At 42.6% G+C, this 19670-nt stretch overlaps 1 protein-coding gene and 1 long non-coding RNA gene across 7 annotated transcripts in view; one reads left to right on the top strand and one right to left on the bottom strand.

The window, feature by feature from the left end:
* The window catches only part of USP49 (ubiquitin specific peptidase 49), a 30075-nt gene extending 14924 nt beyond the window's left edge, over positions 1-15151 (top strand). For 4 of the 5 annotated variants that reach the window (XM_026864144.1, XM_026864141.1, XM_026864142.1 and 1 more), the window contains 6 exons: positions 1327-1471; positions 2397-3807; positions 6208-6412; positions 8309-8417; positions 9193-9398; positions 10181-15151. In XM_026864144.1, the coding sequence (XP_026719945.1) occupies positions 2425-3807; positions 6208-6412; positions 8309-8417; positions 9193-9398; positions 10181-10371 (2094 nt within the window). In that variant the 5' untranslated portion in view covers positions 1327-1471; positions 2397-2424 and the 3' untranslated portion in view covers positions 10372-15151. The remainder of the gene's footprint in view (positions 1-1326; positions 1472-2396; positions 3808-6207; positions 6413-8308; positions 8418-9192; positions 9399-10180) is intronic. The other variant, XR_003399975.1, reaches the window with a different exon arrangement.
* Positions 1505-19646, bottom strand: LOC113488834. Of its 2 annotated transcripts, XR_003399976.1 has the most exons (4): positions 19529-19646; positions 16847-19179; positions 8399-8403; positions 1505-1517 (listed from the first exon to the last, which is right to left on the bottom strand). It is a non-coding gene; the product is annotated as an uncharacterized LOC113488834 (long non-coding RNA). The 2 variants fall into 2 exon arrangements; XR_003399977.1 differs by lacking the exons at positions 1505-1517; positions 8399-8403 and adding an exon at positions 9409-9868 and having other exon boundaries at positions 13073-19179.
* Positions 19647-19670: the final 24 nt, after the last annotated feature.

Here is a 19670-nt window from a genome sequence, read left to right as displayed (position 1 = left end):
AGGTCAGGGAGGAAGGTGAGAGGAAGGTGGGAAGAGATGTTTCCAACTTGGAAGGAAGAGACCAATTCAGTCCTTTGTTTAGTGTAGGATTGCCAAAAGTGCCTTTCCAGATCCCAGGATCTGTGGGTGAATGAATGCAGCCCGAAGGAGAGGTGTACCAGATTTCTGACCTGTTTTAAATAAACAACTCTGTTATTTAGACACCGCAGAATCCTTCTGTGAAGATAAATTCTGAAGTGGCCACTTGTGCTTTAATCTGAACTCAAGAAGAGTTAAAGAATAGAAGAGCTTTGATTTTTATTTTTTTTTTTAATTTTTTTTTTTTTCTTTAACATATTCCATCTTTAGCAGCAGTGTCACTGGAAAAAGATAGTAATTAAAATAAATTTGTGTAATTTGGGGACCGCTAAAAATATGTTTTCTTAACCCGATCAGATAGGTTTTCTGCATACCAATCAAGGCAACTGTTCAATACCTATCCTAAAGCTTTGGGAAAACATGCTGTGGCCTTTGTTATATTAAACTTTGCCCCTCGAAAGATGATATTTTTCTAACTAAATATCCTGTATGCCAGATCTGACACACTCTCTGTGACATCTGTAACCACTTTGTGCCTATTATTGCTGTCCCTCCTATCACTACTTCGTATTGTATTCAAGTGCTGTAGTCGTAGATTTGTAAGCAAGTTAATTTAGCCTTTCTTGGATTATTACAGCAGATAGATTTTTACAGTCTTTTCTCCCTTTGGCAAAATGCAGGTTTTTCCTATTTTTCTTCCCTCTGTAGTTCTTTGTTTGTTGCAGTTCACACTTGACGACTATTCATTACTTCATTTTTATTGTTTGAAAAATCATCTAGAGATGAAATTTAATTCAGGACAGGGTTTTTTTTTAATTTTTCCCTGTCTCCTCCCCGCTTCTTTCACCAAGTTATCGAAGCAGCCAAAATTGAAGTGATCACAGGAGGTGCACGTTTTTGCTCAGTTTTTTTTTTTTAAGTCAGATTTTTTTTTCTCTGCCATATGTTGGGTCATCCACTACAAAAGACTTATGATGAAGAGGCTACATGTGATCAGCAGATTTATAGATTATCAGAAAATGAAAGCAGAAAAATGAAATTCCAGAGAGTCTCTTCCATGTGACGTTTCTTAACATCTGAGTATTTGGGTTCCTAGGTGTGTTCATGCTTTGACTTCCAGATAATTCTCTTCTCTGGAATAAATGTGTTCTCTGCAGTAACTCTTGCACTGAGGGGATTAATCGTGTTCCAAACCAACCCTGCCAGCGTTCTCAGTTTCTGTGCATCACAAGAATATTCTCTCTCTAGGGCTTTGAAGCTGTGCTGCCTTACAATGAAGAGTTAAGTAGCAATTAAATTCTCGAAGAACCACCAAGACTCCTTTGGCTGAAATGGGGATGTTCCGTGCCCTGGACGCTGCGTGGCGGAGGAAAGGCTGTTCAGACATGACTCCGTGAGTAGCACGTGTGAGCGAGCGGGTCTGGGCGCTCTTTCTCTTTCTGGGCCCTGATCTCTTCCCCTTGGATCAGAGCATTGGAGGGTCTGTACAAATGCAACCACAGCGCTGGCACGTGGCATGATGGTTCAGTTGTGGTCTTTTATAAAACATATGGATGCAGGACACAGAGTGAAAGCTTTTCGTGCCTTCTAGTATCCCTGCTTTCATTTCTCTTCACTTGCAATACAGTAATTTAGTAAATCAGTTGGTTTTTCTATTTATGCACGCTCGTGCAAACATGTCCACGTGCAGACGTTCCTTTAGGTTTACTATAACATGGTTTTTTTTTTTTTTTTTTTTTTTTTTTCCCCCTGATGATTTTTTTAAACATTAAGATGTTTAGGAGGCTGTGGGAAATCAGAAAATTCAAGGGTAGAATGTAAAGCCTGCAGACTTGCAAATGCTCTGGTTATGACAATTATCTGGGGTTTTTGTGGCTTCTGCGAGAAGTTGGTAACCCCAGTCTAGTTCCTGATGACATGCATTCCGATTCCAAATTCATTTTGTATGTATCAATTTCAAGAGGGCAGCTAAAGATCAAATATGTGTGTGGACTGAATTAATCTTTTTCTCCTTGGAAGCGAGCCATTCAGGTTGGGTAAGCTGTGCTGGCAGCTGTCTGAGCCGTCCTTAGTAGACAGATACACAGTTTTATTCTGTAGACCTTGTCAATCCAATATCCTTTGCTAGTACTAAAACCTGCTTTTTAAAAAAACCACGTGCAGAAATTACGTAGTCGGTTGAGGGAAAACTGCGGTTGGGATTGACAAGACGTGACATCTGCATTTTTATAGGTCTTTACAGCTGGTACAAGAGAGATCATTTTAAATATGTATAGTGACTCTTAAGATCCTTTTCTTTCTGTTTTTTGCCTTCCAAGGTCAAAGCAGCGAAGACTTCTGTAAGACATGGATAGATGCAAACATGTTGGGCGGCTACGACTCGCCCAGGACCACTCTATCCTGAACCCCCAGAAGTGGCATTGCGTGGACTGCCAGACAACTGAGTCGATCTGGGCTTGTCTGAAGTGCTCCCACGTAGCCTGTGGGAGGTACATCGAGGAGCATGCACTTAAACACTTTGAAGAAACCAGGCATCCATTGGCAATGGAAGTTAACGATCTGTATGTCTTTTGTTACCTTTGTGAAGATTATGTCTTGAATGATAACCCAGAGGGTGATTTGAAATTGCTGAGGAGTTCTCTGTCAGCAATTAGAAGTCAAAAACATGATCCGTCAACAAGAAGCGGCAGGACATTGCGATCAATGGCTTTGGGAGAGGACATGTGCAGCCATCAAAGGACCCCTCAGGGACAATCTCAGATGCTTACAGCTCTCTGGCACAGGCGCCAGTCCTTGCTTGCAAAGGCACTGCGGACCTGGTTTGATAAGAGCTCTAGAGGCCAGCTGAAATTAAAAGAAAAGAAACAAATGGAGGAGTTGGAGAAAAAGAAGGAGGCAGCTAGGCAACGGCGGCAGGAGATGAAGAGACAACTCCTGGAGGAGCTGGCAAACACTCCTCCGAGGAAGAGTGCGAGGCTGTTGTCTCACGTGCACAGAGAGAACTTGATTCCAAGGAAATTCAGGGAGGTGGCGACCGCTTCCCCTACCTCAAGGCAGATGCAGAGCAGCAGATTCAAACAGTTTTACTCCATCCGGCGTAAGCCTCTGATGACTCCCGGGGTAACCGGTCTAAGGAACCTGGGAAACACATGTTATATGAATTCTATTCTGCAAGTGCTCAGTCACCTCCAGAAATTTAGAGAATGTTTTTTGACACTTGATCTCTGTGAAACAGAAGAACTCTTAGCTAAAACTGTGAATGGGAAGTCTAGGATGCCTGGCAAATTGGCAAATGGGTCTGCTGCTAATGAGTCAGGGAAGACTGACAAAGTGGGATCATATGGCACGCAGAGCTTGCCAGCTGGCTTAAATGGTGGCTCCTCAATAAGCAGGAGTTTAGAACTAATACAGCCCAAGGAACCGAGTTCAAAGCACATCTCCCTCTGTCACGAATTGCACACCCTCTTCAGAGTGATGTGGTCTGGCAAGTGGGCGCTCGTGTCCCCCTTTGCCATGCTGCACTCTGTGTGGAGTCTGATCCCGGCGTTTCGAGGTTACGATCAGCAGGACGCTCAGGAATTTCTCTGCGAGTTGTTGGATAAAGTACAGCAGGAGCTGGAGTCGGAAGGAACGAAGCATAGGATCCTCATCCCTTTCTCACAGAGGAAGCTCACCAAGCAGGTCCTGAAGGTGGTGAACACCATTTTTCATGGGCAGTTGCTTAGTCAGGTATGCACCTGTTTTTACCCAGAAATCACTTGGAGCTGTTCACACCGAGGAGCAAAGGCTCTGGTTCTTGAGGAGCCACCAGGTACATAAGAGGAGTTGCTTAGGAGCACCTTCCGAGAAAGAAATCTGATGGGTTGCTCTGCAGATTGTCAGCATTGTTGATATTTGTATCGTGTGTATTGTAAATTCAGTTGACTTCTGCCACTTCAGAATGAAATCTGCACAAGTACAGAAGTTCTGAGCCCTTAGTTTTAAGTTTTTACCGTGTTTTTAAAGCATCTTTGTGATTTTATCCCTTCCTGGTTTTGTTTCCATGGCTAGAAAGAATATGATGAAGGACAGAGAGGGCAGTCATCTTGTGCTCTAAAGAATAAGCTCCCTGTGACAAATTTTTTTAGCAGGCATATGAAAGTCATCTTGAAATACTGAGCGTGCTTAACATACGTTTCTGTAGGAGATGAAAGTGCCTGTCGTGCTGCTCGGCCTCTTATTCCTGTGCTGTTCCCTTGTCTGAAACGTGTTATTCCCCACAAGGCAGACCCCGAGAGCCCAGTGCACTTTGAAAGTCCTCAACTACATTTGCTTTCCAGGAGTAATGAAACATCTGCATAACTTGACACTCAAGTGTTTGCAAAATCAGACCATGAAGTGTATTATATGTGTGTGTTCTCATGACTATATCATCCTTCTCAGTGCCGGTCTTACTAAGCTTACCCCTCATCAGAGATTACATGCACGTTGAAGATTAAAAGGTGTATTTTTCAAGTTAAAGCTTTTGGCTTTTCAGGGAAAGGCTGCTTGAAGTTGTGGTTCATTTGAATTGTCTCCGCAGCGCGTGAACTTTTTATGGATTTCTTAACTAAATGTTCTTCGATCAGTTGTGGCTCTTGGCTCTGGGTGATGGTGTGTTGTGGCTCGGGTCAGTGTTCTAGGTTCAGTGTTAACAGTGTGAAGGTATTCACAAATCGGTGTCATTTATCTGCTACTATGATACACTATAAATAACTTGCCGAGCTATCCATTGTTCTTTTTTAACTCTTGTGTACCTGTACTGTATTTAATTTCAAACCACTCTATGCACAGACTTCCTTCCCCGTCTGCTAGCTGCAGATCCATCCTGAAGTTACTGGTGTCTTTAGTGCGTGAAGCTGCAAGGCTGGAAGTTGGTTTCTGGTGGATGGTTCTCACAGTAACACAGAGTCTGACCGGATCTGCTCTCCGGATCTGTTACCTCCTCGTTTCTGCCTCTTGTGTTTAACTGAAAACTTTTCTGCTTCTCTTTATATATTTTGGGATGATATGGGAAAACCAAGTGCGTCTGAAATTTATCCTTTCCGTGCTCCATTCATGAATAATTTTTATACAGTTAGCAGAGGAAACATTAAAGGAATTATACACTTTGAAATATGTGAGAAAAGTAGAGAAACTGTGAAAGGAAGATTGCATGATGAACGCTAGCGTGTACTTTTTGTACTAGAAAACAGATCCAAAGTGCTTGTTACCCAGCTGTGAATTGGTATTATACCTGTAATGGTGTTTATCTGAGGAAGCAAATCCCATAAAGGTGAACACTGTCTCCAATTTTTTTTGAGAACTGACAAAGTAGTTCAAATTATTTGCTCAGGATAAACTTAGTGTTGTGGTTGAAACCTTGCCAGCAGCAAAACACCCTACTCCACCCCTGGGGAAGGGGGGGAAGAATTGGAGGGATAAAGGTAAGGAGACTCATAGGTTGAGATAAAAACAATTTAATAATTGAAATAAAATTAAAATAATAATGATAATAAAAATAGTCATAATAGAAAATACAAACGAGTAATGCACAATGTTGATTGCTCACTGAGCGAGGCCCAGCCCGTTCCTGCTTGGTGATCCCAGAGAAAAGAGAATCCTGAAACCACAGTCCTGGAAGCCAGAGTGAGCTTCCCAGTTAACCCTTACCTATACACTGAGCATGACGTTAGGTGATATGGAATATCCCATTGGCCATTTTGGGTCCGTTGTTTTGACTGCACTCTCCCTCCAGCCTCTGGTGTACCTGTGCACTAGCAGGACACGAAAAGCTGAAAAGTCCTTGATTTCTTAGCAACAACTAAACCCATCAGTACATTATCAACATTCTTCTCATATCAAATCTCATACTGAATCCAAAACACAGCACTATTCTAGTTACTAAGAAGGAAAGGAAAAAAATAATTAGTTCTATCCCAGCTGAAACCAGGACACTTAGCTTTTAGACTGGAAATAAGCGGTGTTTCTCTTGACTCACAGATCACCTTTATGTCTGTGAAACTGCACTGCCTTTGGGGCATAAACTTGCTCTTTAGATGTGAATGTAAATGTCGGTCTGCGGGTGTACATGGACATAACTTCATTTGTGTCTACACGTTTCCTTCCCAGGTCACCTGCATAACGTGCAACTACAAATCCAACACCGTCGAGCCCTTTTGGGATCTTTCCCTGGAATTCCCCGAGCGTTATCATTCTATCGAGAAAGGGATCGTCCCTGTTAATCAGGCAGAGTGCATGCTGACAGAAATGTTGGCCAAGTTCACCGAGACCGAAGCTCTGGAAGGGAGGATATATGCGTGTGACCAGTGCAACAGTAAGTCAGATGCTGCTGCTGTCTCTGCCGTTAGAAGCCCCGTCTGGTTTTCTGAGTGAGCAGTTTCTGATGCATGCTTTCTGTGTCTGAAAACATAGATTGTGGCCTGTATGCATAGGGAAACTCTGTTCTTCCTTGCTGCTCATGCTGTTTTGTTTCCTCCTGTTGGTGGCTTCTGTTCCTTTGGGCACTAGTTTGGATCTGATCTGTCATTTTTCTCTCATCTCTGCCGTTCTGCAGTGCAGTTTACTTAAGGGTTTAATGTGACCCTGTTCAGAACTGCTCTCGTTGCTTCTGTCGGAGGGAGAGGCAACTTCAAGAATGTTTTGGGGGAGAGGGGATTGGATTTAGAGACAAAAGAAGGAACCTTATCCCCTACGGTTTGCTCATCTCTGCATGGCAGGAAGGCTTTTATAACAAGTCATCTGTATGCTGCTTGTTCGTGATTGAATCAAGAACCAGAATTGAATCAATTCGCCAGAAGTCACAAATGCAGAATTCTCAAGGTCTGCTGCCAGGTTAGAGTTTCTGTCCCTCTGTAGGCATTTTGTCAAGAGGCAATGAACTGACATTATTCTGGGAGTCTCGGGTTAATGCATTATCCGTTAATATGAATGCCCGTGTTTGCTGTGCTCAGCTAGAAGATGACTTCTGCTTTCCTGTAGTAGGTCTGAGCGTAAGGTCATTATATGCCTGAAAATAATTTTAGCCTTGTGCATAATCATGCAGCTCAGCTACCCTGATTTGAAATTTTATTCATGCAGGTATTTATGGCAAATGTTCATCCCCTTGGGAGGAAAATGCCAATAATTTGACTTACATTGCAACTAAACAGCTGATGTAGCAAATATTTGTGGAGATCTGTTCTCTGTCAACTTGCAAATCAGTTACCAAACTTCTTCACAAAGCGTTAGGAAGTAATCATTGACTAGATGTTCTTGAAACAAAGTCAAATATCATTTGAACAGATTCTGATTTGCAAATAATGTTCACAAAGTGTCGATATGGATGAGTACAGCTTCATCTTATCTTTGTTTTATTTGATTCTTTCTGTAAGCCTGAATTTTAACAGTTACTTCAGAGTTAAATGGCTAAGAAAACATAAGCAGCTGAAAAAAAAAAAAAAAAAAGTCAGGGGAAGGCAACCAGCCTGCGTCTAGGTGCCAAAAACTATTGGGGGCACCGCTTGTCAGACGTGACGGAGGAGGAGCAACCCATCTGTTCTGAACTGGTGCAGTGAGGTGCAGAAATCTAATTAACAGGTACATTTCTTATTGGAAGCTCAGAAAGCCACCTGTCTTCCTCCTGGTATAGTCGTATGTTCAGTGTCCTGGAAAGAGTAATCACTGGGAAGAGGAACCTTTTTTTCCTCTTCTCAGTTTCAGTTCAGCAGTTGTTTTACGTTCCTGGACAGGCAGAAACCCTCGAGAGGTGGAACCTTGCAGGAAGCATTTTCCTCTGACTTGTATTAATATTCTTGAGCTAGTGAAGCTTGCTACTACAAGCCTTATTCTAGTGGTATAAGATGATCAAAGTAGTAGACAGAATACAGTGTGTCAGTTTGCCTGTTGAAACCACTACAGCCCCAGCTCTCTTTGACCCTAACTGTATTAATATTTCTGGTGTATTTCTCAAAGCAAAATGTCAGCATGAGCAGCTTGAGGGTGGTATCTGATTGTGTGATTATGAGCATCACAAAAGTGAAAAAGTTTTAAGTATTTTTAAACGTGCGAGTGTCTATTCTAGAGAAGTTCCTGCCCTTTGAAGGAATTCATAAGAAGTATTTACTTACATGTCCATCCTGAGTGCATGAGACTTGGGCAATTTTCCCCTTCTGAAAATTTATTACACTCCTAACAATCTTTGCCTTGATTTTTTTTTTCTTTTTTTGGCTAGGCAAACGGCGAAAGTCTTCTCCTAAACCTCTTGTTCTGAGTGAAGCTAAAAAGCAGTTAATGATCTACAGACTACCTCAGGTCCTCCGACTGCACCTTAAACGATTCAGGTGAGTGGGGCACACTGTATAACGTCAAGCGAGTGACTTGCCTCTTGTCTTTTTGAAAAGAAATTATTAGTGTGGGACCATAACTTCGGTCACTTTCTGGGAGATGCACGTGTATACAAATTTTACCCAAACCAGATGATTATAACTACTTACATTACAACCAGTAGCTTGTTTGTGGCACGTTTTCTACTATACACACAAAGTTTTGTGAAAATTAATATGGATTTCCTCGAATTCTACTCAACGGTATTTGTCTGAGTTTGCAGGCAACTTGAAACAGTGGCTGTGAGACTGGTTAACTGATGAATGAAATGTTTGTTGAAGCTGGAAGCCTCTGATAGTTAAATGTCAATATTAGGTATTTACCTGTTGAATACAACAAAGTTCAAAATGTTATGAAATGTCCCTAAAATGGTTGGCATAGGCAAGTGAGGTGTGTGGTGTTTATATTTATAACTGAGTATTTTAAACCCTGTTTGACTGGCACAGTAGTTGTTTGGGTTTTTTTGGGGTTTGGCTGTTGCAAATCTCAGCGATATCCTGACTCTAACAAATGGGCATCCACGATGGAATCAGCTGTGTGGGAAATATGACTGTAGCAGGTGTTAGACTTTTTTCCTTCTGTTTTCACTCTATGATGCCTGCTTGACCCTAGCAGGGAAAGCTCTTCAGAGCTGTTTAGCAGTGGCTGCTTTTGTGTGCATCTTCCCCCAGCCCTGTACCGCCGTCGAGAAGCAGGATCTCGAGTCTTTGATTTGTGCCCTTGTGTTTGCAGGTGGTCTGAACGTAATCACCGTGAGAAGATTGGGGTCCATGTCCTCTTTGACCAGGTATTAAACATGGAACCTTACTGCTGCAGGGACTCTCTCTCCTCTCTTGACAAAGAGACCTTTGTCTATGACCTCTCCGCTGTGGTGATGCATCACGGGAAAGGGTTTGGCTCAGGACACTACACAGCATATTGCTACAACACAGAGGGAGGTGCGTGTGCCTTGTTACGGGGGAAACAAATTCAAGAGACTCGTGTTTTATTCCATAAACGTAGGGTGTTGTAAAGCTTTATGATCAGAGTTGTTTGGAATCAAGTTTCCTGACATTCAGTACTTTGTTTCCCAGAATGTATTGCTAGTAGCATGGGGTTGTTTTTTTAATTTTTTTTTTTAATTTATTTTTGCATAAAGCTACAGATTGCTGCTCTTTGCTTTGCGGCCCTTCGGAATGCCTTTTATTGCTTGCTGTTAACAGCATGAATGCTTCATTTTCTCTTGCGATGTAAATCTGTGGAGCCGCTCCAGCTGGGTGTCTTTTCTCAGTATCCTTGGGATGATGAGATAAACAGAAAGTGTTTTGAAACTGGACAGGAACTATTCATGAATAACATCCGCGGGGTTTTTGTGATTTTTCCAGCAGTCTCTTTCTGCAGCTGAATTAGTATTGACTCCATCTTCTGACTTGTGGAGAAAGAGGTACAAATTGGTTATCTCCAGGGAATTTGTATTCTCCTAATTGGGTTTTTGTGCTATAACATACAATTGGCTGAATTATGATTTGGTATTTTTAAACTCTATTAATAGCACAGAAGTGACCAAAATGTTTTCCAGATTACAAACTCCTTTCTAAACCATCTGTAGAGGAAAAGATAGAGATGCCTTTTCTCCTACTTTGCCCTTTTTCTCTGTGGATGTTTCCTATGAAGAGTTCCAAAACGCATTCAGAAGGAATTATGCCTCCCTTAACGTCCTCTTTCTCACTTTGATTCCTAGGTTTTTGGGTCCACTGCAATGACTCCAAACTGAATGTATGTAGCGTGGAGGAGGTGTGCAAAACCCAGGCCTACATTCTTTTTTACACTCAAAGAACAGTGCAGGACAAAGCAAGAATCTCAGAAAAACAACTCCAAGCTCAGGTGCCGTCCAAAAATAGCGATAAGGACAGAAGACTGACATTCCCGTGATGGGGAGCTCTGTAACTCAATCAACAGTTGTTTTTTTAAAACCATTGGCGTTCACATCTTTCCTCTTTGTGGGGGGAAAAAAGGCTCGCTGCAGGAAGGGGATCACATCATGACGTTTGCCGGCCAGGGCCTGGAAAAGCATATTGAGCTGGGCAATTCTGACACATAGGATTGTAGTCAGAATCTTGTTTTTTAAAAGCATCTTGTTGTTAAATTATGCTCACAAAATGAAATGAGAAAGTTTGATGCTGTATATCATTCATCTGGTATCAAAAAGGAATTGCGTAAGGCGTGTAACAAATGAGCACAACCAGGAAATAGAAACATTCAACTGGCTTCAAAAACCTTCAGTACCTAGTAATGCTGATAAAACTCCAGAAGCAACAGGTATAGTACCCTGCGCTTTAATTGCCATTCAGATTTCCAGGGTTTGAATCCCACAGTCACCCAGGTATTTATTTGAACAGTTGTTGGATAGATGCAGTTGACTGCCCTGAGTGCCGTTCTGGCTGGAGAAATGTTCAACGTTCTTCTACCAGAGAAAATACTCCCCCAGGCCTCAGCTCTCTCCGTGATACCAATTTCTTTGCCATCAGCTGAGGACAATCCCACAGCTGGCAAGTTTTGTCAACAGCTCTTTTTCTCAGTGTTAACTGGGGCTGCGAGCGCACTTGGTGGTTTATTCTCTGGGCTGAACTGAATCGGCAGCTAAATTCACTCGGAATGTGATTTTAAAACAGTTCTGCTCTGGAGAAAGTCTCTTTAAAAAAAACAAACCCCTGTAATAAAACAGGAATGTACCTGTGTGTCATATCTGTTTACAGTGGCAGCAAAAATAAAGCCTATACTACAGGCTTCTGCTGGCATAACTTGGTCATCGGGATTATAGAGAAGTCTGAGCCCTGTCTTGCACAGGTGTGACAGCAGAAGCAGGTAGCATGGGAGGCATCTTACACTGGCAAACTAGCACTTTTTTTTTACAAATGTGGCTTGTTTTCCTCAGGGGAACAGGGTGGTGGTAATACCACAAAGGTAGGAGACACAGCTAGCTTCTGTTACAGCTTCTGTAACGGAATATTCATTAATTGCAGCGATCACACAAAGCCCAGACTAACTGAAGGCAGTGAAGTTTGCACGGGTGTCGTGAGCGGAATTCAGCCTGTGAAGTCTTTATTTCTGCTGGGACATAAATGGAAGGAATGTAGTTAAATCTCAAATTCCACGTTGAGTTTGAAAGGCTACAAAAATGTCTGTATCTGTAATCATCTTGGTTTTAGAATTCTATGAGAAACATAGGGCCTTAGTTGACTATTTATAGTCACTTTTCAGCCTACAGTTGTACCTCAGGTGTTTTTATAATTTGGGGTTTGGCTGTTCACATTTCATGTTTTCATCAAATCTGAATATGTAACTGCAAAGAGATGTGACATCATTCAATCTTGATGGTCAGTTGTTTTTTTTTTTTAAAGTGGTTAAAGGTGAAGTAATCTTAAAAATATGAGGTTCTTCAAAAAAAAAAAAAAAAAAAAAAAAAAAAGGGTTTCATTTCCAGGCAGAGAAGTTCTGAAAGTGTGTTTCTCTTCCTCCCTCTTCTTTTATTATTGTCAGCATTTGCTCATCAAACAGACACTGACAACCCTACGTTGTTGTTGGAGGGGGTGAAGAGGTAAATTTCCCAAATGCCACTACTGTGACTTCGAACCTCCTGTCCTGTGGGCATATCGGTCTCTCTTTGGCTGCTGCTAATCACATCAGCCATGCAGAGATGAGCACAGCAAACAAGAAACTTTTATTTTGTCAGAGCACAATGTCATGCTAGGTCTCCTCTGTCCTTAAAGTTTCCCATTTATTGTATGTCTGAGCAACATGCTGCTTTTTGAGCCTACAAAACCTGTCTTTTTGACAATTAAATAGTTTTGAGATCATATACTGTTATTTTTTCTGGAGACGAGACAATTTGAAACAGTCCTATGGGAACTGATTTAAAAAGTTTTAGTTTTGGTTCTCTAAAATGTAGCAAGGTCTGGAAGGATTTCTTAATGAATGTCTGTATATCTGTGTATTTACTAGGTAGGGGTTTGGGGTTTTTTGTTTTTTTTTTGTGCTACCCGTAAATAAAATGAAGAAAAATGCAAAAGGCCAAATTGAGATCCAAGAAAAGGAAATGTGATTGCTGATTGCAGGGGACGCTGAGTTGGGTTCAGCACAGATAAAAGTTGACAGTCCTTGAAAGAATCAAAATCAAGTGCTTGCGATTATCGGATACGTGATGGATTCTTTTCCAGAGCAAAACATAAGCTCTGTGAAGCCTGTGTGTCTCAAAAAGAAAATTAAAGGAAAAATAGTGCTTAAGATAGATTAAAAAAAGCAAAGAGGTGGAAGGGAAAACTGGTATTTTTCCCATGCATCTGTCCTTCCAGGCCTACCCACCCTTTAAGAGGATTATGTTCTTCTAAATGACAGTCATGGTTTGCTATGACTACCAAATGGTACGTTCACTTTCTGAATCCCTTGGCCGCGCTGGCCCCGTTTGTATAAAAATCTGACAGCAAGGCAAAGTGTAACACAGCGCTGGTTACCGCAGCGAGCGGAGACTCCGTGCTGTGAACGCTCATCTTTTGACTGAGTGTTTTGCTTAAATATTTGAATTCAGGTAGTAAGACAGTTGTCACGTGAATCGAGTGGGGAGCTGGGAGTGCACCTGTAGCCGTTGCTGCATCTGATTGCCCGAGCAGATTTTTGTAGCATTTGCTGGTGACATCATTTTGACATTAGTGGCCTCTCCATGTGACGTTAGCCTAGTTGCGCTGAGCTGTGGAGATACTGCAGTCAGAAAAATGATTGCCCTGATAGGGAAGGAATGAATTATACTTCAAAGTAAATAAACTTGCTTTTTCCAACACTGTGAGGTTTCTGTAATATTTAGCTTTTATTTGGAAGCGATAGCGTATAGCATTTTTTATGCTGTTTGGTTTATATTTGTCTACTGCAGGCTTCTTTATATAAGCATAGCCCAATGCTCCCTCCGTGGTGGACACTGTTTTATAGTGTCCTGTTTGCCAGAAATCCTGACTGGAAGTTACCTCTCTACGTCAGCAAGATGGAAATACTACTTGCAACTACAGTGAAGCCCACTTAAGTGACAAAGGGTAGCCCGTAAAGCAAACTTTGTCCCTCCTTTTAACGGTATGGCTTCAAACCCTGCTAATCCACCGATGTCTGTTTAGAATAATTCCAGATTTAGGCTCTGCTTCTGCAAACACACAGGCAGATGATGTGACTTAACTCCTGCGTGGAGTTCAGTGGCCACAGGCGTGAGTTGCAAACTAAGTGTCTGCAACATAAAAACTTCTATTTTTTTAATTTTTATTTTTTTGGTACGAATGGGAGCAGAACTGGTTTCTCTGAGTAGTGGGGTTCCAGTCTTGTAGCAAGGAGTCAGTTGCCTTGAGAGATGCTCAGGGCGAGTGTGAGGTCCTTGTAGGTGATTGTCTTGAGGGCATAGGAAGCCACTGTATGCTGGCAGATTGTCAGGCTCCTGAGCATGCAGTCTTTGGGACAGAACTGTTCCCAACATACCCTTATTCCACATTCAACTTGTAATTACATCGGCATTCCTTAGTTTTACGTTTTTAAGAATGAAGAATCTTAATGTATTCATGGCCAGACATGATACAGCATCCGCTGTAGCTGTTGGAAACCACTTCCTTTTAGCTAACTTCGTTCCACTAGCAAGTTAGTTACATAAATTTGCCTTTATGTTATCCCTTTACTGCCGGTATTCCCAAGTTAAACTATGCATGCTGCAAAAACAGGTTCTCTGCAAAGCAGTAGAAAAAACCCCAACTTTTTTCCCCGTTAGTTCTGACCAGAACAATTCTCTGGTCCGGCTTTGAAATGGATAATGTGAGGCAGCAAATGGAGTAATGCATATTAAATGCTTGACATCAGACTTTTCTGGGTGGCGGTACCACCCCCACTTAGGGACTTCCAGATGGGTTTTTTTGAGTGTAGGAATAAAATTGGAAATGGTAAAAGCATTAAGTGTGTCCTATGGACTCGCTATCGGGAGGTTTTTTTTTGCTTTTAGAAGGCAAGGCTTCTAGAGTAAATATTGTCCTGGTGGTAATTTAGAAACTCTTTTCTTGATTGTAGCATCCCCAGGCCTGAATATGCTTAATTGCATCCCAATGAGAGACTAATGAAACTTCTGGCTGATGTTGTAGTTACCCGTCCAGCAGAAGTCAGTGGTGGAGCAGAATGAGAACTACGTAAGCAAGAGACGGGGAGATTAGTTTTACCTGCCAGTACGATTTCGTGAACTAATTTTGTATGATTCCTTAGATTTGGTGCCTTGTATCAATAATATTTTGCATGGGAGAGAAACATTGGGAAATAAGTTGTGAATTCCCCCCTCCTGACTGAAGCAGCAGACTTGGGTGTTTTTACAGGTACTCAGTATCACTGACATTTTTTACATTTCGGATCTGTATGTGAATGAAGCTTACCAGCAAGCTCAGAGGCCAGTATTTTAGTGTTACATGTTTGAAATCTTGCTATTTGTAATACTTCAAATAACAGCTTGTTCAGAGGAGGATTAGATTTGGCCTTTGAGATTTTCTTACGTCACCCAGGCCCCTCCAGTCTGGTCAGTAAGTTGACATGTGTCAGAGCATGTAGCATAGGGCAAGGAATAAAAAACTCCAGCAGGGTTTTTGCTAGAGTAGCTGTAGCTTTGGGAAGCACCTTCTGTTATAAACCTAATTGCTGGTTTAAAAAATTAAAAAAAAAAACAAAAAAACAAACCAACATTCCCATTGTCATGGCAGTGTTTGCACGGGTTTCCTCTCAGCAGCCTAGTAAATACTTCCACACGTGAGCAAAAGCATGCCGTGGTAATGCCTGTGTGAATTTAATATGCAACAGATACGGTTGTGTAAGGTGGCCAAGTGTCCCTTCTTCAAAGTAAATAGTAAAATCCAAGCAGCAGCTCTGAACACCGCCTTTGTGTGCGCGTCTAATCCCTTCAGCAGGTTGGAGATCAGATAGGACGGATTTAGGTTGATAATTTATTGCCTGTGGGAATATAAAACCTCAATTCAGTGGGTTTTTTGGTGTCTATTACATTAATATTGATACCTGTTTATTGCAGATGGGAATGTGAAGCATTGTAGCAAGCTTCTAAATTTATAAAACCACATGTTTAAATGATCAAACGCTATGTATGTTGGTTACCTGTAGCAACTAGTGATTATTTGTCTCGGTTGATTTTAGGGGTATGCTTTTAGGCTGCTCCTTCTGCTGTACTGATTTTTATTTTTTATTTTTTTTGTGTGTGTGTGTATGGATTCCACATGAGCCAGAATTCTTTCAGAAGAGTTCTTAAGTCACACAAATGAGCTTTGCAATGTACCTTTCCAAAAGGCAGGGGGGAGAAGAGAAAAAGGAAAAAACAAAAAGGGCCCCTGATCGACTTTAACCACTGTTAACTATTGATTGTTTGAAGCTTGTGCGTGATACAAGAATGCACTGCAGTTACAAAGTGCTTCTTGAACTGCTCTGCTAACTCATTTTGTGCGGGCTGGGAGTAGGGAAGGAGTTGGGATGGCTGAAGTGATCAGTAAAAAACAAAGCCAGGCAGCCCACGGCAGTAAGCTGGGATCCCAGTTTGGATGAGACAGGAAGCCTCTGCCAAGGGGACGCTGCGTGTTGGAGAACTGCGTGTTTGCAGGCAGAGACATTATTAACAAAATCAGTCTCATTAGCAGCAACCTCCTATAGTTTTTGTGGTAAAAGCTTTCTCTGATCGGTAGCTTCATACTGGCAAAACAATGGTGCTTTTCCATTACATATTTCAGTTCCTAAGGAACAGTACCCCAAATTCTCAAGTTTTATAAAGGAGCTACCTAAAGCCCACAACGTCACTGTAAATGCTTTGCATAACTGGAAGTGAGAAAGTACACGATACAGTTGATGACTTTACAATTGTAATTTTTAGTCTTGATTAACCGACTTCCAATAGAGGGGGCAGGTGGTGAATTGGATATTTTTCCTATGCTGAAGTGCTGTGCCCTGACTTGTCGAACTAGGACTGAAGTAGAAAAGGTCTCCTCTTGTTTCTGTTCCTGCTTTAACCACTAATTTCTGTGTGAGCCTCTCTTTTTTGGGAGCGTGGGGCTTCTGAACGTTGCTCCTGCTAAAGAGGAACACCCATTCCATTCAACATGAGCAGAGTTAAGCCTGATGTACTTAGGCTAGCCTTTTTTCCTCTAGATAACCATATCCATACCATGGGGATAATCTGTACGGCCACAGCTGTGTCGGTACAAATCTGTGTCTTGTTGGTGGCTGGACAAGGGTCAAGAATGTACCACAGCATGGGCAGGTGAGAGCTGTGCACGTGGGTGACGTCCCCACAGGCTCCTGGTGAGCTGCTCAACAAAATCAGCAGCAGAGAAATGACGATTAATTGTACAGTAATTACTGTAGTGTTTGGGCTGCATAACTCCACGCCTCTGATTTAAGAATGGCATTTTCACAGTGTCATCTTCATTTATTAAATGGCATTACTAGGCCTGACCCTTAAGGCTATTTCCTACTGTGATGAACCACATATTTCCATGTGAAAACCCAATTTTTGGCCTAGTCTATCAGATGTGTCAACTACAGTAATTTACCACTGGCAACCTAGAGCCCATGTAAAAGAGAATTAGGTCCTATTTTTTATCCCTGATGAACTTCAGCTTTGTTTAAGCAGTCAAAAACTCTTTAAGCCACAGCCTTCTATACATCTAACAAGCAGTTTACAGGAAAGGAACAACTTTGTTTCCAGTAAAACTTTTTTTTACAGGTCTGCCTTTCCATAAAAGAAACTTAAACAACTTAGAAACTTCAAACAGCTGCTCAGAGAGCAGCACAGCGTGGGCGAGCTCCCTTAAGGTGCAGTGGGCCTGGGGAGGACGCTGCCGGGGAGACCCCACTTCTGCTAAAGCCCTGGAAGCTTCACTCTTGACTTGAGTAAGAGCAGAATTAAAGGTAATCTTCAGCACTTTAAAAAAGTTAATCCCGCTCTAAGTTAAGGCAGCTGGAAGGGTGTTGTTGGCAGAGGCCGGGTAGAAGACGAGCAGTTTTCCCTCAGTATGAAATCCCCCGGCAGCCCTTGTGAAAACAGGAGCGAAATGCTGAGCTGCTTTCTCGGGTGAGAGGCCAGGCTGGAGCTTGGGTGGGTTTTCTGATTTTTTTTTATTTTTTTTTTAGTGACTTCTATGGGGACTTTAAGTTAGAACAGCCTCTAGTTTCTACTTCAAGTTTCTGGTCCTTACATCACTAATGACTTAAGCTGATGTGTGCCATGCTGTGCTCATGAGTGAGACTGCCTTTGCTTCAAGGACGCTCCCAGGCAGCAGCGACAAGAGAATCCAATTAATTACTGAATGTTTCTGGCAATCTGTCTAGCTGTCTCACAGCTCAGTGGAAGTGTGCTGCTCCTAATCGCAGGTTCAGCTGCTTTTATTTTAGTCAAGGTTCGTTAAGATAACATCCAGTAAGTCACCTATGGCAGCCTTATGTACTTAACTGCATGAACTGCCCCCTGCCTGAACCCAGGCCTCGAGAGATTAGTGTGTTCTAAATCAAAACTAAGATTAACTATAAGATGGCTTGATTAATCCCCTTTTCCTGCAGAAACTGTTTCTGCCTAACTCGGGTGGTTCATACTTCAAAAGACCTTAATTTCTTTACAGGATATTAGAACACCCGCTTTGAAAACGGCATTTTTAAGAATCTGTGTTGGTAGAGGAATGACTTTCTCTCTGGGGCAGGTAAGGGGGCAGTTCTCAGCCACAAAACATGGAGGCAACGCTACTTCAGAAGAATGTCTTAAACTAAAACCCCGTTGTGTAAACTGTCCAAAGAATCTGAAGCCATGTTGCAGTCCTACTGCCATAATGCTCAGGGCTGGGAAATTAATTCTGTTCCACTAACAGCATGTTGGAGGAGCTGTCGGGTAACGTACGTGAGTAAATCGCAGCCGTGGCTCTGTCAGCCCCGCGTGGTGCTTTCACTGTCCCCCCCCCAGCAGCTCCACCACCCACAGCTGAACTTTAAAGCTGATAACAGCCAAGCTGCAGCCCCAGTCCAGGGCACTAAAATGCTATGCAACACCAAACGGCTGCTGCTTCCCACACACAGTCATCTCTCCTTTACAGGAAGTGTCCCAGCTTTATCTCATCCGGACATTTACCCAGGAAACCTTCTGGTGGTTAGAGTTTACCTAGGGCTTGTCACAGTTTTGTTTTTCCTTTGAATAAGTAGCTGATGGGTCCTGCTTACAGCCCAGGACTGGACTTGTTCCTTTGTCTTTCGGGTGTGAAATACAAATCATGTTTTTATGATTTTTTTGTAAATCTTTACTCTTTTTACACCTTGTTTTTGTAAGCTGAAGTTTCTTATTAAAAAAAAAATGAAATTCCAGCGCGTCATGTCATTATTCTACATACTTTAATAAACATTTAGATAGGGGTACAGAAGATTCCACGCACAATGGCTTCACATCCTTGACAAAACTATTCTCATTGTGCCTTGCAGAATGAATTAGAAATAAATTCTCTCACACTGAAAACCTTTTTTTTCCCCCCTGCTTGTCACCGCTTTAAGCGTGACAGCTTTGAAGTGTGAGTAGCAGCTCTGCAGAGAAGGAGAACAGACCCTACTCTGGTGAAGTATCGTAACTCGTAATGGCTAAACACGTCTCTTCTGGTCCTCGGGTGTGGGGGGCGAGCTCTTCTCCCTTGCCGCTCTATTTCGTTCCTAGGTCAGCAATTAAGCAGAGTTAGATAAGCCTGTTCCTAGTCCAGTGTAGTGGCATAGGGCAGCTTAACGCAAGGTGGCAATTCTTTGTGTAACCAGATTGCTTTAGGCTTTAGTGCTCCCGGGGCTGGGGCGTGCTCGGGGTTTAGTCCCTTTTGCAGTTCGTTGTTACTCGATCACCTCGTACGGTAACAGCCTCTCGTCGGGGGAGGACCCTCACACGCTGCGGGGGTTCCGCCTGCACACTCACACTCCCATCGCCACCGCGGTTGGGTCGCCGAGGAGCGCGGCGCCGATCGCAGAGCCCTCACCCCCGCGGCCCCCCGGTTCCCGCTTCCCGAGGACTCACCGCCGCTACGGGCCGGGTTGCGGAGCCATCAGATCGATGTCCGTCAAGTTCCGAGCGACCCAGACGCCAGCGGCGAACAGCCCCAAATTCACCAGAAGATTCCTGAAACAGAAACGGGCAGCGCTGGCTCCCGCTCCTGCTC

The sequence above is a fragment of the Athene cunicularia genome, assembly GCF_003259725.1.
Source record: "Athene cunicularia isolate RWA chromosome 26 unlocalized genomic scaffold, athCun1 chr26_part1, whole genome shotgun sequence".
In the NCBI taxonomy this organism is placed as follows: domain Eukaryota; kingdom Metazoa; phylum Chordata; class Aves; order Strigiformes; family Strigidae; genus Athene; species Athene cunicularia.
The sequence above is the reverse complement of the archived record's forward strand: the minus strand, read 5'-3'. Positions and strand labels throughout refer to the sequence as shown.